Source organism: Nyctereutes procyonoides, unplaced genomic scaffold (assembly GCF_905146905.1).
Source record: "Nyctereutes procyonoides isolate TBG_1078 unplaced genomic scaffold, NYPRO_anot_genome, whole genome shotgun sequence".
Classification (NCBI taxonomy): Eukaryota; Metazoa; Chordata; class Mammalia; order Carnivora; family Canidae; genus Nyctereutes; species Nyctereutes procyonoides.
The window spans coordinates 7662370-7676439 of NW_026575025.1; the positions used below are offsets into that span (position 1 = coordinate 7662370).

A 14070-nucleotide genomic window follows, 5' to 3' on the forward strand; every position below is an offset into this window, starting at 1 on the left:
AGGCCCCAGTCTCTCCGCCTTGCCTCCCAGCTGTGTGACCTCCCTGAGTGCAGAGCCCACCGGCTCCAGACAGCCACATTCAGGCCAGGTCCCTCTCCCACTGCTCTTGGGGGGCCTCATTAGAGTGAGTTCGAGGCCTGGAGCCAGCACCACATCTGATGGTTGCCCCAGTTGGCAGACAGGGACCACATCACAGGACACTGTTCTCTGTCCCCTCCCATCCCCTGGCTCCCTTGCTAGGGTAAGGGATTGGAGGTGTGGGGACCTCCCTGGACCTGGGGGTGGGCTCACAGGGGGTGACCCAGGGACCCTATAGGGCTGGGGGTGATCCGGGGGTGAGGGCACCCACAGCAGAGGTCTTGAGGACTGGGAGCTGGTGGTGAGGCGGGGGCTGGGACCAGGCCTGGGGGTGCCCATGCTGGGGTCTGGAAGAGACCAATTAGTCAAATGGCAGCAGTGACCATTTGGAAGCAATTAACAGGGTCGCTATTACCACATTACACACCCCCCACCTGGTTCCGAAGTGGAGGGGGAGGGGTAGAGGTCGCTACAGTGTGGGTCATGCGGTTGCCCCAGCACAGCACAGCCCACCCCCGAAAGACTTCGTGCATGAGATCCCTGCCTTGCCAGGAAGACACCTTGACATCAGGCACCCATCCCTCAGCAGGGCCCAAGCATCTAGGTCTGGAGCCAGGATGAGGCCTGGGGGGGGGGGGCTGGGGTGCTTCCTGGGCCAGGAAACACTGGGGGCGGGGAGCTCTAGATGATGAGATTGGTGAGCAAAACCTGGATGCTGGAGGGAGAGGCTGTGAGCAGTGGGGTGCAAGTGGGTGGGCAAGTGCCCCCTAGCACTGGCAGAAGGTGGTGGTAGTGGGGAGAAGACAGCTCCCTCCAACTGCAGGATAGAGGCCAACACCAGGGTCCTGGGAAGAGGAGAAAACATGGCCCAGAAAGCTTTGCTGCCTCAGAGAAGTCATACTGACAAAAATGCATATGCGAGCCAGGTCCCCGGAAGGGACTTCCAGCCATGGGCACCCGGCTGTCCCCGCACGACTGCCAATACCGCTCTATTTCGCTCTCAGAGCCATCCTGGTCTGCATAAGAAACTACGGTCCCGGTTGATGGGGCATGGTCTGGGCCCATATGGTGGCAGGGACCTTTGTGGTACTAATTCTGCTGAGTTCCACTGCATTTGAGGCATTTTACACATGAGGACCCAGCATCTCTGAGGGGCAAGGCTGCGTGACCATTCATTCATTCATTCATTCACTCAAGGAATACTGTACTCCCCAACCCCTCTCTGGTCCCCAGGCCCTCTCGGGCCGCCGGCTGCAGGGACAGGACCTTCAGAGGCGCGCCCGACGTGAGCCAGACAAGAGCCAGCCTCGCCCTGGGGATCGCGGTGCGCAGCACCACCCTGCACCTCCCTCAGCCCCGCAGCACTACGTCCCGGTTCGGGCGGGCAGCCCCGGGAGCACCCCCGACCCCGGGGCCCCCACGCGCGCCCGCGCCCGCCCGGGGCCTCTCCGCCGCCGCGCTCTGCGGCCGCCTTCATTATGCTCCGCCTCTAATGGGCGACTGTCAGCGCGACTTCCCCGCGAGTTGCTCCCGCGGACATCCGTCATCGGCGCTCCCATTGTGCCGGGGGATTGATGGGGGGCGGGAGGGGGTGACAGGGCCTGGGGCGGCCGCCTCCAGGCCTGGGTCTATAATTTTCGGAGGCATAATTGGCCTGGGGGAGGGGGCGGGGGAGGGGCGGGAAGGGACCTTTCAGAGCCGGGAGGGCGCGCGGGGGCGCGGGGGCGCGGGGCGCGCGGCGGAGCGGAGCCGCGGCTCGACGGCGCTGCGCGGGGGGCGAGAGTGCGCGGGCGGCCCCGGCCCGCGCCCCGCGCCCCGCACCCGGCACCCGGCGCCCCGCGCCCCGCACCCGGCACCCCGCGCCCCGCGCCCCGCCGGGCTCCCCGCCCCCGCGCCTCCGCCTGGGGACCACGTCGGCCTTTTGTTGCCGAACCGTCTTTTCTTTCAGCGCTTTGCGCAGCAACGGAAATTTCACCCGATCCTCGGTGAAAATTAAAGGAGGTGCCTCTGCCTCTGCCTCTCCCTCTCTCGGTCTCCCCCTTCTTTCTCTGGCTCTCCCCCCACCTCGGCTCCCTCCCGCCCCTCCCCGCCCCTCCCCGCCCCCACCCGCCGCGGAGCCCCAGTCGGCACCGCCTGGCTCGGGAGCCGGCTCGCAGCGCCTCGCCTCGGCCCCGCCGCCCCTTCCATGGGCGCCGCGCTCGCCTGCAGCCGCCGCCGCCGCGGGGCGGGCGCGATGCCACGATGGGCCTGATCTGGCTCCTGCTGCTCAGCCTGCTGGAGCCCGGCTGGCCGGCCGCGGGTCCCGGGGCGCGACTGCGGCGCGATGCGGGCGGCCGCGGCGGCGTCTACGAGCACCTCGGCGGGGCGCCCCGGCGCCGCAAGCTCTACTGCGCCACCAAGTACCACCTCCAGCTGCACCCGAGCGGCCGCGTCAACGGCAGCCTGGAAAACAGCGCCTACAGTGAGTACCCGGCCCGCGGGCGGCGGCGGGGCCCCTGGGGGCGGCGCCCGCTCGGGGTCGGGGCGCCCACGGCGCGGAGAGCCGGCCGGGGGCGCCCCGCGGGGTCCCCGGCCCACCCCTCGCGTCCGGGAGGGCAGCGCAGGGGGCGCGGGGGTCTCGGGCCCGAGGGGACGCGCGGACGGCGGCGCGGCCCGGGGGCTCCCCGCTCGGAGGGGTTCGGTGGTCCTGACACGTTCCAGCCCTTTGAGTTCCTCGGAGAAAAGGCGGTGGACGAGGCATTTATCATTTTCTTTATTATTTTGATGACTTCTCCTCCGGCGGACCCCGGGGCTCCCTGCCGGCCCTCCGCCCTGCTGGATCGCGGCCTCCTCCCCAAGACCCTGGGCGGGCCGAGCGGGGCTCCGGGCTGCGGCGGGTAGAGCCATCCCCGGCCAGAAGCGCGGAGCCGCAGCCAGGGGGGCGCGCCGCCTGGGGATGGGGGCGGCGGAATTGGAGGGGGCGCCGGAGGGACGTCCGCCCAGGTCTGGGGGCACAGGTCTGCGGCCGCCCCGGCCCGACGGCCCGCCTGGCGCTCCCTCCGCCGGAGTCCCGCGGGGCCCCAGGGTTTGGCTCCTCTGGCTGCGCGGGCGGCTCGTGCAGAGACTCCTGGAGGGGATCCCGGAGCCCGGCACTGAAGCAGCTCCGCTTGGCGGGGAGCAGGAGGCCCGAGCTCTGGGCGCAGCAGGAAAGCGGTGGGGAGCCTACAAGCCCCGCCAGAGTCCCGTCGCCTGCTGCATCCCACGGCCGTGGGTGGGAGGGGGTGAGGTGGATTGAAGGCCGCATTGGGAAACCGCTGCTTCCTCCAAGGACAGTCGCAGCCCTGAGAGGGCATCTTGGGAGGACACCTCTGGAGCTGAATGTGTTGGGTTGGAGCCATGTCCTGGGCGTCCCCATGCACGGAATGGGGCTCCTCTCACAGCAACACCCCGGTGCTCTCAAATCCAGACTCCCTCAGAGTCCCAGAGCATCAGAATTCTCTGGGTATCCAAGGCAGGCGTCCTGGAGGCGGAGGAGGGCTCATGTCCTCCACCACCCCTGTCTGACATCCAGACACGCGCCTTTCTGGTGACCCAGCGGCTCCTTGGAATCCACCCAGCCTGAGTCCTGTAGACCCGGGAGACCTGCAGTCTAGGTCCCCAGGCACCTCCAGGGGCAGGAGTCTGAGTCCTGAGATTGCTGCCTTGCTGGGGCGGTCAGGGGCGCTCCCAGAGAGGTGTCCCCTGGAGAGGGCATCTCTGTGGCTCCAGCACCCCAGGAGCCCTTCTGGGGGGACAATGGCCCTACTCAGGCCTTTGTTGGAGGACCTCCAGTGAAAAAGCACTCCTGTGTCCAGAGGGAAGGGTAGGGGAGACTGAAATGTCCTTACCTGCAGTGGGGAGTGGGAGAGCCCGGGAGCTTCCCTCTGCAAACTCCAGGGTCTAACCCCACTTCCCGCTAACACCCTGCGTCCTGTTTGGACCCTGCCCTGGACCAGTACCTCCTGCCCAGGTCCACGGCCAGTGAGTTACGATGCAGTGCGTGGATTATATTATCAACTGACTTCATGAAGGGCCCCAGCTTCACCCCTGCCCCCAGGCTGCCCAGACCCTTCAGTGCAGTGGGAGAGCCCGGATGCTGGATCTGCAGCCAGGGCTCGAGTTCCAGCTCACACCCTTATGTGTGGTCTTGGGAAGGTCACCTCACCTCAGCAGCCTCAGCTCGCGTGTGTGTCAGATCAGGAAACTGACTCACAAGGTGTTGTAAGGCTCCAGTAAACTCCACATCCTGCAGGACCTCAGTCCCTGGCAGAGTCAGCACGTAGAAATACTAGTTCTGTTAGTTCCTCCCGTGTTTGAATTCTTCTCCGTGGACAAGCCTTCCCTGCCCTTGTTTCATCGCCCACCCAGTGATTTTTCCTTCCCCTGAACTTCCCAAGTCATCACCCATCTCCCCCCAGAGTGTGTGTTGCCCTCACCTCCCCAAGCCTGGGTGCGTCTTTGGGCTGGACCAGCGGGTGCTCAGCCATCCGCACCAAGCACTGGGCTGTATGCGAGGTGCAGGGAATGATGAGCCTCCACAACTCTTCCCAGGTATCCTGGAGATGACGGCGGTGGAGGTGGGCATCGTGGCCATCAAGGGGCTCTTCTCCGGGCGGTACCTGGCCATGAACAAGAGGGGGCGGCTGTACGCTTCGGTGAGTCCTACCTCTCCTGCAGGCACACGTGCGCGCAGGGCAGCCATCTCCCTTGGACGTCTCTTCAGGGGACAGAGGGGACATGGGCAGTATCATGCTTTGTCCAGGGATCCACAGGACCCCAACTGGACGAGAATCTCAGGCCCCGGGTCTCGACACCCATGCTGCTTCAGCTGCTTCTGTTAGAGGCAGCTGCCAGTTTGATTGGCTTGGAGCATGGCCCACAGGGAGGACCCCCCACCCCCGGGGATGAGACTTATGTTCTCCAGTGCCATTGGGTCAGAAAAATGCACCTCCAAACATTTTCTCAAGGTGGCTGAGAACAAGGCGGAGATTTTTCCCCGAATTTCCACTAAAATAAACGGACCCAGTGAGCCTTAGGGCACAGCATGACTGTGTATTGGGCAAAACTTTTCTGTGCCTTCCTGGAGGGAGGAGAGAGGCAGGCAGGGCATGGCACAGCCAGTTCTCCCCAGGATGGAAAGGCAAGAGCTGTTAGTTCTTAGGACCGAACACAGAAGGGACCCAGGACCCGTGTCCCAGGCACATGGATTTGGAACCCAGTCCGTACACCGCCCGAGGCCTCTGCATCAGAAAAGGGTCCCATGACTTTGTGGGCATTGGCAGTGTCCTTCCCTCAAGGGCAGAGGCGGGGATGCACGGAGTAAAATGCATGTAACCAGGAAATTTGCTACCTCCAACTAGTCATTACGTGCAATTCGGCTGATACCTCCTTGGGCAATGAGAGGTTTTCCATCCGCATGTAGCCTAGACGACGCAGCCCGAGGACCATCTCCCTGCACCCCCTCGCTCCACTCAGCCTGCTGGCAGGGGACACATGCCAGCCTCTCCCTGCCTCTTTGGAAGTTGGGCGAAATGTGAGCAGGAACAGATGCCGGAAAACACTCCTTTAAGCTGCTTCTTTTATCACAGTTGGGTTTTTTTTTTTTTTCTGTTTTGCTAAAGGAAAAGCAAAAGTTGGGATGCACCCATTTGTTTTCTCTGACCCAGGGCTACTTAATACAAAATCAGGGACCCTCTGGTGCCCAGCGTCTCCTGCAGGTGCTCCCAGAGTCTGCAAACACCAACTGTGGCTTTTAAGGACGTGCCCTTGGGCCGGGGGCCGGTATGACATTTTCTTGAGGTGGACTCTGGCTCTCCCAGAGCCTCAGCCCTGTGCCGCTTGGGCCCAGGGGGCAGAACTGACCTTCCATTCCTGAAGTGGCCTTAGGCCACCTGCAGACACCCACGTCCCTTATGGAGAGGGGCCCCTGTGAGGAGTTCTTGTTGCTTGGCAAGGATGATGCAGGTCCTGCTGGTCCCGGGGGCCCTCCATCCCCCCTGGGAAGTTCATAGATTGGGCAGGGAGGGCTGAGGGCTGAATCAGACGGGGAAGCCTAAAGACTTCCGCACTTCCTCCGTGGGGGACCCAAGGCTTTGGGGTACAGACCAAAGCATGATCTGGGGGAATCCCAGTGGGTCCGAGTCTACCTGTGGCTGCTGTCACTGAGAGCTGACAGTGCTGGCTTTCCTCCCTCTTCCTTCCTCCCTTCCTTCCTTCCGTCCTCTTTCCTCCTTCCTCCCTTCCTTCCTTCCTCTTTCCTTCCTTCTTTCTTCATTCCTCTGCCCTTCCTTCCTTCCTTCCTTCCTTCCTTCCTTCCTTCCTTCCTCCCTTCTTTCTTCCTTCCGACCTTCCTTCCTCCTTCCTTACTTGTGTCCTTCCTTCCTTTCTTGTGTCCTTCCTTCCTTGTGTCCTTCCTTCCTCCTTCTGTCCTTCTTTCCTTCCCCCTTCCTTCCTTCCAAACTTCCTTCCTCCCTCCTTCCTTCTGACCTTCCTTCCTCCCTCCTTCCTTCCTCCTTCCTTCCTTCTGACCTCCCTCCCTCCTTCCTTCCTTCTGACCTTCCTTCTTCCTTCCTTCTGACCTTCTTCGTTCCTTCCTCTCCCTCCCTTCCTTCCAACCTTCCTTCCTGTGTCCTTCCTTCCTCCTTCCTTCCTTCCTTCCTTACTTCCTTCATCCATCCATCCATCCATCCATCCATCCATCCATCCATCGGTGTTCATCCTTTCATTCGCTAGACCCATGGGCATTTACCATATGTCACACTCTCTCTAGGTAGATCTTCAGGATCTTACTAAATCAGGATCTTACTAAAATGTGAATCCGCTGCTGTTGTGGCCTCCAGGAGTGCCATCACCCCCAGGTTATCACCCAGGTGCCTTGGCCCCCACAGGAGCTGCCCAGACCGACCGCCTTCTGCTTCTACCTTCTACCATCATTCCCACCGTAGCCTCTGGAACTTCTCTGGGTTCTCCAGAACAAGCTGTGCTGGTCACCCTTCCATGCTTTGCCCAGATTGGAATGCCCCCATCAGAAATGCCCCCTAGAAAGTGCCCATCTCTCCCTAATGACTCTCCCCTAAATGTCACCTCATTGGAAAGGTCTCTCTCAGTAGCTTCCTCCTCACTCCTTGGCCATACTTCCTCCATACTCTGGCACAACCCCTGCCTGGTCCACTGGGGCTCAGCACCAGCTGGGTGGCAGCCACGCCAGCCACCCCCCACACGGCCCCAGGCTGGCTTTCCTGGAGCAGCTCCAAATGCTAGCTGAGCCTGAGAAGGAAGGGCAGCCTCCCCAAGGTTGAGGTCAGGCAGTGACAAGCAGCACTTCGGCAGGTGGCACCAGTGGGTGGGAGTGACTGGAGGGAAGGCCCTTGTGGGGCAGAGGGTCTGGGGTGGGACAGCAGGAACCAGAGAGGTGTTGGGAACTTTCACTGCCGTAAGTCATGGCCGGGGTGCCCTAGCGTCTGTGCCCCTGTTCCTGAGCCGACAGCTTCGTCCTCATCATCCCAACCTCTCTAGGAGCCCCTCTGAGGTACAGGCTCTGCCTCCCCCAGGATGCCCTCCGGAGGGCTTGCACTCTTCACTCTTTGAGGCTTACAAGACTGGGTTCCCCTCAGTTGTCCCACAAAGCGCCTCTGAAGCGAGAAAGGCCACCCTCTGCTTCCTGACTCCTGGGCCTCGGCCATGGCACAGAGAGGCCTGGGAGAGGAGCCTGCTCTGCCCCGAGGTCCTGACAGCTGAGTGTGGGGACCAGACACTAGTGTAGGCGCCTGGCTCACCTGCCCCAGATGAAGCACAATGAGCACCAAACACCTCTTTCCCGATGAAGTACAAGTCCAGAGAGAAGGATGGGGTGCTCCAGCTAAGTGGGAGTGGGGGATACCTCTCCCCATAACCTCAAGCCCTCTCTGCTCTCCCTTCCCTCAGGGGATGCCCAGAATGCCCTGGGTCACGGTACAGATGCCACTGACGAAGACCAGGCCTGGGGTGGTGGCAGACCCCAGATCCCATGTTATGATGCTCTTCTTGTCTGTGCTCAATCCCTCATAGTGTGGGGATCAGGGGCCATCTGGGGGTGAGTGGGCGGGCTCAGGGTGCCAGGTCACAGGCTGCCCAGTTCGTGGGTCTGGCCCCGACCAGCCTGTGGCCTCCCTAAGAATGGCCACCTGCACTCGGTAGCAGCCTCCTTCCCCCTCTACAGATGGAGACAGACCGTGAGGGTCTTGGGCTCGTACTACCCACCTCCCCCTGCCCCCCAGCACTGACCCCCACAGCGTACAAGGGAAACCCCAGGTGTACTTGGCATGCTCACCTGCCTCCAGCTCAGACTGAGGCCTCACCTGGGTTGGTGTGAGTCAGACTTACTACCCCCCAACTCGGGGGCACCCCACTAGGTAACTCAAGCCCCTTGAGTTATGAGTCTGTGCCTCTCTCCTCTGGATGCCTGTCTCAGAGAAGCCAGGGACCCAGGCCCGGCCCATGCTTCCTAGCCTGTCCCCGGCCCACATGGGTCCCCACTCCCCTCTCCCAGCAGTGGTCTCCTCTATATCCCACTTGTGTGGGGACACCCCCACCCCTGGGCTGCCCTGACTACAGCAGTGTCTGTGCTCCTGGCTTCTGCTCCATGTGCGTGGGGCAAGGACCTCGAGACCAGGCAGCTACTCTCAGAGTTCAAGGCCCAGAGTCAGGACCTATGCTCCAATTTAATGGAGAAGCCAGGCTCATGAAAACCCCACCAGATCCCTTCCCGTCCTCTTCCCAGTCTTCATTTCTTTTCTCTTTCAAGCACATTTTCCAAAAGCAGTCTGGGTACCATCCTGTTTCTGTGATCAGACATCCTGCTGATGTCCAGGCCTCCCGCAGAGACTGAAGGCAGGCCCTGCCTCTGCTCTGCTGAGACAGCCACACATCCCTGTGCTGGGACGTCTCCCGCACACCTAGTCAGTGTCCACAAAAGGGGCCAGGGCTGGGGGGCCACTCCCTCCAGGTGCTCAGGAAACTGTGCTGGAGGAGGACACACTTAAGTTGACCCAGGAAAGCTGAGTCCACCAGACTGGGAGGAAGGATGGGCACAGCCTAGGCATGGGTGTCGTGGGTCAGATAAGTGCTGGACGGGGCAGGAGGGAAGGGTAAAGGGAGGATAGGTGAAGGGACAGGGGGACCCCTGAGACCCAGCCCCTAGCCTCCTGTGGGGGCCTCCGCGGCCTCCCCAGCAGTTGACAGAGATGTCCCGGCCCGCAGGAGAGCTACAACGCCGAGTGTGAGTTCGTGGAGCGGATCCACGAGCTGGGCTACAACACGTACGCCTCGCGGCTGTACCGCACGGTGCCCGGCGGCCCGGGGGCCCAGCGCCAGCCCAGCGCCGAGAGACTGTGGTATGTGTCCGTCAACGGCAAGGGCCGGCCCCGCAGGGGCTTCAAGACGCGCCGCACCCAGAAGTCCTCCCTGTTCCTGCCGCGCGTGCTGGACCCCAAGGACCACGAGATGGTGCGGCTGCTGCAGAGCGGGGCCGGGCTCCGCGGCGGCCTGCCCGGGCCCCCCGGCAAGGGCACCCGGCCCCGGCGGCGGCGGCAGAGGAAGCGGAGCCGAGGAGGCCACGTGTAGCCCGCCAGGCCCGGCGAAAGGAAGGCTGTCCGTGTTCCAGGCCAGGGTGGGGGCGCCCAGCGCGCGGCCGGCCCGGCGGGTGTGGAGGGTCCACCAGCAGGTGCAGGGCGTCCACCGGCTTGGCAGGCCGTCCTGGCCTCGCAGGTTTCCAGGACCTCCCCTGCTTCTGCCCGGCTGGTGTTTTGAGGCCTCCCTGATTCTCTCACACCGGGTCAGATCGAAAGGAGTCGGGGCTCCGAGGGAGGGCTGCGGTAAATGCGCACAGTTGTGGGCTTCCGTTGGCCCTGAGGCCCCTGGCCCACGGGGAAAACCGACTGCGGGAGCCTCCCTGCAGCGCAGCTGTGGGACTAGTGGGCGTTCGTGTAACTGAAACATTAAAGTATTTTATTCTACTTTGTTATTTAATAGATTATAATGCAGCCTGAGGAGACACTCGCATTTTTTCCTGGAACATATTTGCTTGTTTTTTTTTTTTGTTGTTGTTTGTTTTTGTTTTTTTTTTTAATTTTTATTTATTTACGATACTCACAGAGAGACAGAGAGAGAGGCAGAGACACAGGCAGAGGGAGAAGCAGGCTCCATGCACCGGGAGCCCGACGTGGGATGCGATCCTGGGTCTCCAGGATCGCGCCCTGCGCCAAAGGCAGGCGCTAAACCGCTGCGCCACCCAGGGATCCCAACATATTTGCTTGTGGTGATAGCAGCGTCTGTGCCAAATCACTATTTTAAGATGGAAGATTGTATTCCGAGGAATTAAGCTAAAGATGCATTTTAATCCCCCCGGTGTGGAAAGGTGCTATTTTTTGAAACTAATAGATGGTTGTGTGGATGGAGGGAATAGGCTAATGTGTGTGTCTGTGCGTGTGTGCTCCTGTTCTGTCCGACTGGACTGTACGTACATGCGTGCATGCACACCCGTGCTGGGGGGAGAGAGAAACTGGCTTACTTTGTTTAGAAGTCCAAAAGACCCCCTCCATCAGGAAGCTGTGTGCTTCTCCATGGACAGTTTTGAGCACCTGTGCTACATGCCAGGTACGACTCTCCCTGAACTCCCTTTATCTTGCAACCTGCCACCAAAGCCTCGAGCATTCCTGTCTTTGCCTAAGAAAGCAACTTGGGGGCTTAGGGAGGAAACATGATTGGCCGAGGTCCACAGCCAGTAGGTGGCCAGGTTCTGTCTTGGAGCAGGTACCTTCCCTGCCTGCCCCCCTCACACACCTGCTCCCCCAACAGTGGCGGTGGGTGGGGTCGCCTGAGGCAAGCCCCATGACAGCCACAGGGCCTGGGCAGTGGTTCACTTGTTGGACTTTGCAGGGGCAAAGGGATGTAGGATCCGATGGAGCAAGTGCCACCATGGCTCCCATGTCACCGATGAAGAAGCAGGTTCAGGTGGTGAACCTGCCCCTGGAAACAGAGTTGATGGAATGTGGCAACATCATACCCACGCAGCCCTCAATGTGACACTATTGACGGATGCTCCCTAATGGAAAAAGGAGACATTCGGGTGCTTGGGGTTAATATTTAGAATAGCTTGGGAGGGAGTTGAACTACATCTCCCCAAAGTCACCTCAGTTAGGGGGACTTACTCAGGACTCTGAGCATGGCCTTACTTGGAAATAGTGCCATCACACATGCAATCAAGTAGACATGAGGTCACGCTGGAGTAGGCTAGGCTCCGATCCAATATGACTGTGTTCTTGGAAGAGGGAGAAATTTGGAGACAGACCTGAACACAGGGAGACGCCATGTGAACATGGAAGCAGAGATGGGGTGATGGCTTCTCAAGCCAAAGAGGTTGGCAAAGATCGCCTGCAAACCAGCAGCAGCTGGGGAGGAGGCCTGGCATAGACCCTCCCTCCCCACCTCGGGAAGAAGCAACCCTGGATCTTGGGCTTGTGGCCTCCAGGACCCGGAGACAATAAACTCCTCTTCTTTAAGCTGCCCGGTCCATGGGACTTTGTTACAGTGGATCCGCTGTCTGGCAGCTTGGGGGGACCCCCACATGAGGGGGACCCTGCTTCTGTCAATTGGCAGGGAAGGTGTAGATCCCCAGGCTGAAGTCATTGATTCCCCAGCAGGGTTCAGGGGGAGCAGCAGTGAGGAGCCCACCACACACTGACACCAGGTCCATTTAACTGGGCCTTGGGGTCCTGACGTGCTAAGGATGGGGCCGTGGTGGGTTTCAAAGGGAGACACTCACAAGCAACCCCATTCCTTTCTCCTTTTCAACCCCAGATGCTCTCCCAAGCAGCTTAGTGTTTTCTAAGCAGGGAGAGTGAACCCAAAAGGGAAGAAGCATTGAGGGTCAGTTTAAAGGCTCATGGGTGAATGCAGTGGAATCCAGCCCCATCCTCCCATCAGTAAGAGCTGCTGTGTGCAGGGACTGGGGAGGTGGCCTTGTGCCCAAGGGCACCCTGGGTGTGAGGGGCACTCACCCTGCATGGCAAGTGTCATAGTGTCACCCACCGACTGGGTGGGAAAGCCAAGGCTCAGGAGGAGGCGTGACGTGTCTGAAGGCACACAGCTCCCGAATGGGGGCTGAGGGCCAGTCACAGGGGCTGCCCTGTTCTGCTCTGCTTCCTGAGCTGAGACACCTGGTCTGGGACCCAGGAGGCCCCCGATACCCTGCAGGAGGAGCATGGGTCCCCCCCCCCCATGGAGGGAGCCATTGGCCTGCCTGGCTTCCCTCTGTCCAGTTCTCATGTCTGTAGGACTCCCAGGCTGGTGGGGCTCTGCCTGGATGGGACTCTTGCCGTGGCACCCCCAGGTGCCTTGTGAACTTGTGAACATCCAGTGCTTTGTCACACTGTCCAGACCACCAGCATAGGGCTGAGCCAGACTAAGGTCTGTGACCACGGGGACACAAAGGAGTCCCCAGATCCTCTGCATCCCCTGAAGCTCCCATGTTAATCACTACCTTGCCTCCTCTCTTCTTGGCCTACACAAGGCTCCTGGGAGTCATGGGGGTGGGGCGATGGGCACGCAGGTAGGACCCCCGGGGAAAAGAAATTAGGATAGTATATGGGGCGTTGTGAGCCGGGCACCCTTCACTATTTGGCCTGGACCCTCCTTTGTAGGCCTGGAGTAGGCGGAGGCTGGAGACCGAGTGCCCGCAGCCCCATGAGGAGATGCCATCTGAGCCAGGCCAGGGCCCCCAGAGGCTCCAGTGATGACATCCTGCCACCTTCTCCTGCCTTTGCTGTCACCCCCACCTGGCCAGCCAGGGGGAATCGAGAGAGGAGGAGAAGGGTGGACAGATTGGAGCAGGGTCTTTGCTTTCCAGGGTCTCTGGGACTTTGGGTCAAGAGTGTGCGGGGATAGGGCTGTAAGCAGGCAGCTGCTGCAGGAAGCTGAGAGCAGTTGCTCCAAAAGTCATGTGCAGAACAGGCAGGTGACCTAGCAAGTCTGCTTTTGGGAAGACATTGGAATGAACTGGAAGCAGGGACTCAACAGATGTTTGCTCACCCGCGTTCGTAGCTGTGTGTTCACGATAATCAAAAGGTGGGGAACCTAAGTGTCCATTGATAGATGGTTGGATGAGCAAAGTGTGGTCCAGCTCCACAATGAGATAGTACTGGGCCTTAACGAAGGAAGAAGGGCCGACACCTTCTACCGCACAGAACCTTGAGGACACGATGCTCAGTGAAATAAGCCAGACGTAGGACAAATGCTGTGTGGGTCCAGTCACACGAGGTCCCCGGAGGAGTCCCATCTGTAGAGACGGAGGGCAGAAGGTGGGCGCCGGGGCCTGGGAGGAGGGGGAGGTTGTGGAGTTAGTGTCTAATGAGGACAGAGCTTCAGTTTGGGAAGAAGAAAAGTACTGAAGCAGACAGTGGTGGCGGTCACCAAGACAGTGAAAGTCCTCAAGGGCATGAAATTGCACTCTTAGAAGTGGATAAAATGGTAAAAGAATGGCAAACAACACTGTAACGCCTGGAGTGCTGGAAGCATCCAGGGTGCTCAATAAACAGTGTTCAAGAAATGAGGGAGTGGCCAGCCTGTCACCCTCACCTGTGCAGAGCTTGCAGGGCAGGCAGCAGGTGGCCTTGGAGGCTACGAGCTGCTCTGCTCGCCCAGACCCCGTCCACTCCCCACCCTCCCAGGACAAAGGCGGCCCCACCCATGTGAAGCCAACAGACCATGGACCCACGGCCTGGCCCCCTGAGCCTGGGCCTTGGGCGGCTCTCTCTGGGTGACCCAGCTTCAGCTGCTCAGAGTGGGCCTTTGAACCCTCGGCAGGGTCAGAGATCTCCCACTTCCCCAGGGGTGGAAGGACTCGGAAAGGTGAACAGGGGTCTATAATTAGTGCCCACCCATCGGAGGGTGACCCTGCCCGGGCCACATTCCAGGGCCGAGCCAGATATAGCAGTGCCC

The 14070-nt window shown here is 60.6% G+C and overlaps 1 protein-coding gene across 1 annotated transcript; it reads left to right on the plus strand.

Moving 5' to 3' along the window:
* The first annotated feature begins 2319 nt into the window (after positions 1-2319).
* On the plus strand, positions 2320-9696 carry FGF3 (fibroblast growth factor 3). Its single transcript, XM_055315145.1, has 3 exons — positions 2320-2539; positions 4648-4751; positions 9334-9696. Exons 1-3 carry the CDS (start codon positions 2320-2322, stop codon positions 9694-9696), a joined length of 687 nt encoding a protein of 228 aa, XP_055171120.1.
* The last annotated feature ends 4374 nt before the right edge of the window (positions 9697-14070 follow it).

Bases quoted from the DNA above. Each gene is read 5' to 3' on its own strand.
- FGF3 (XM_055315145.1), top strand. From the start codon at position 2,320: ATGGGCCTGATCTGGCTCCTGCTGCTCAGCCTGCTGGAGCCCGGCTGG. The intron at 2,540-4,647 runs GTGAGTACCCGG...AACTCTTCCCAG, and splicing joins CCTGGAAAACAGCGCCTACA to GTATCCTGGAGATGACGGCG. The intron at 4,752-9,333 runs GTGAGTCCTACC...CCCGGCCCGCAG, and splicing joins GGGGGCGGCTGTACGCTTCG to GAGAGCTACAACGCCGAGTG.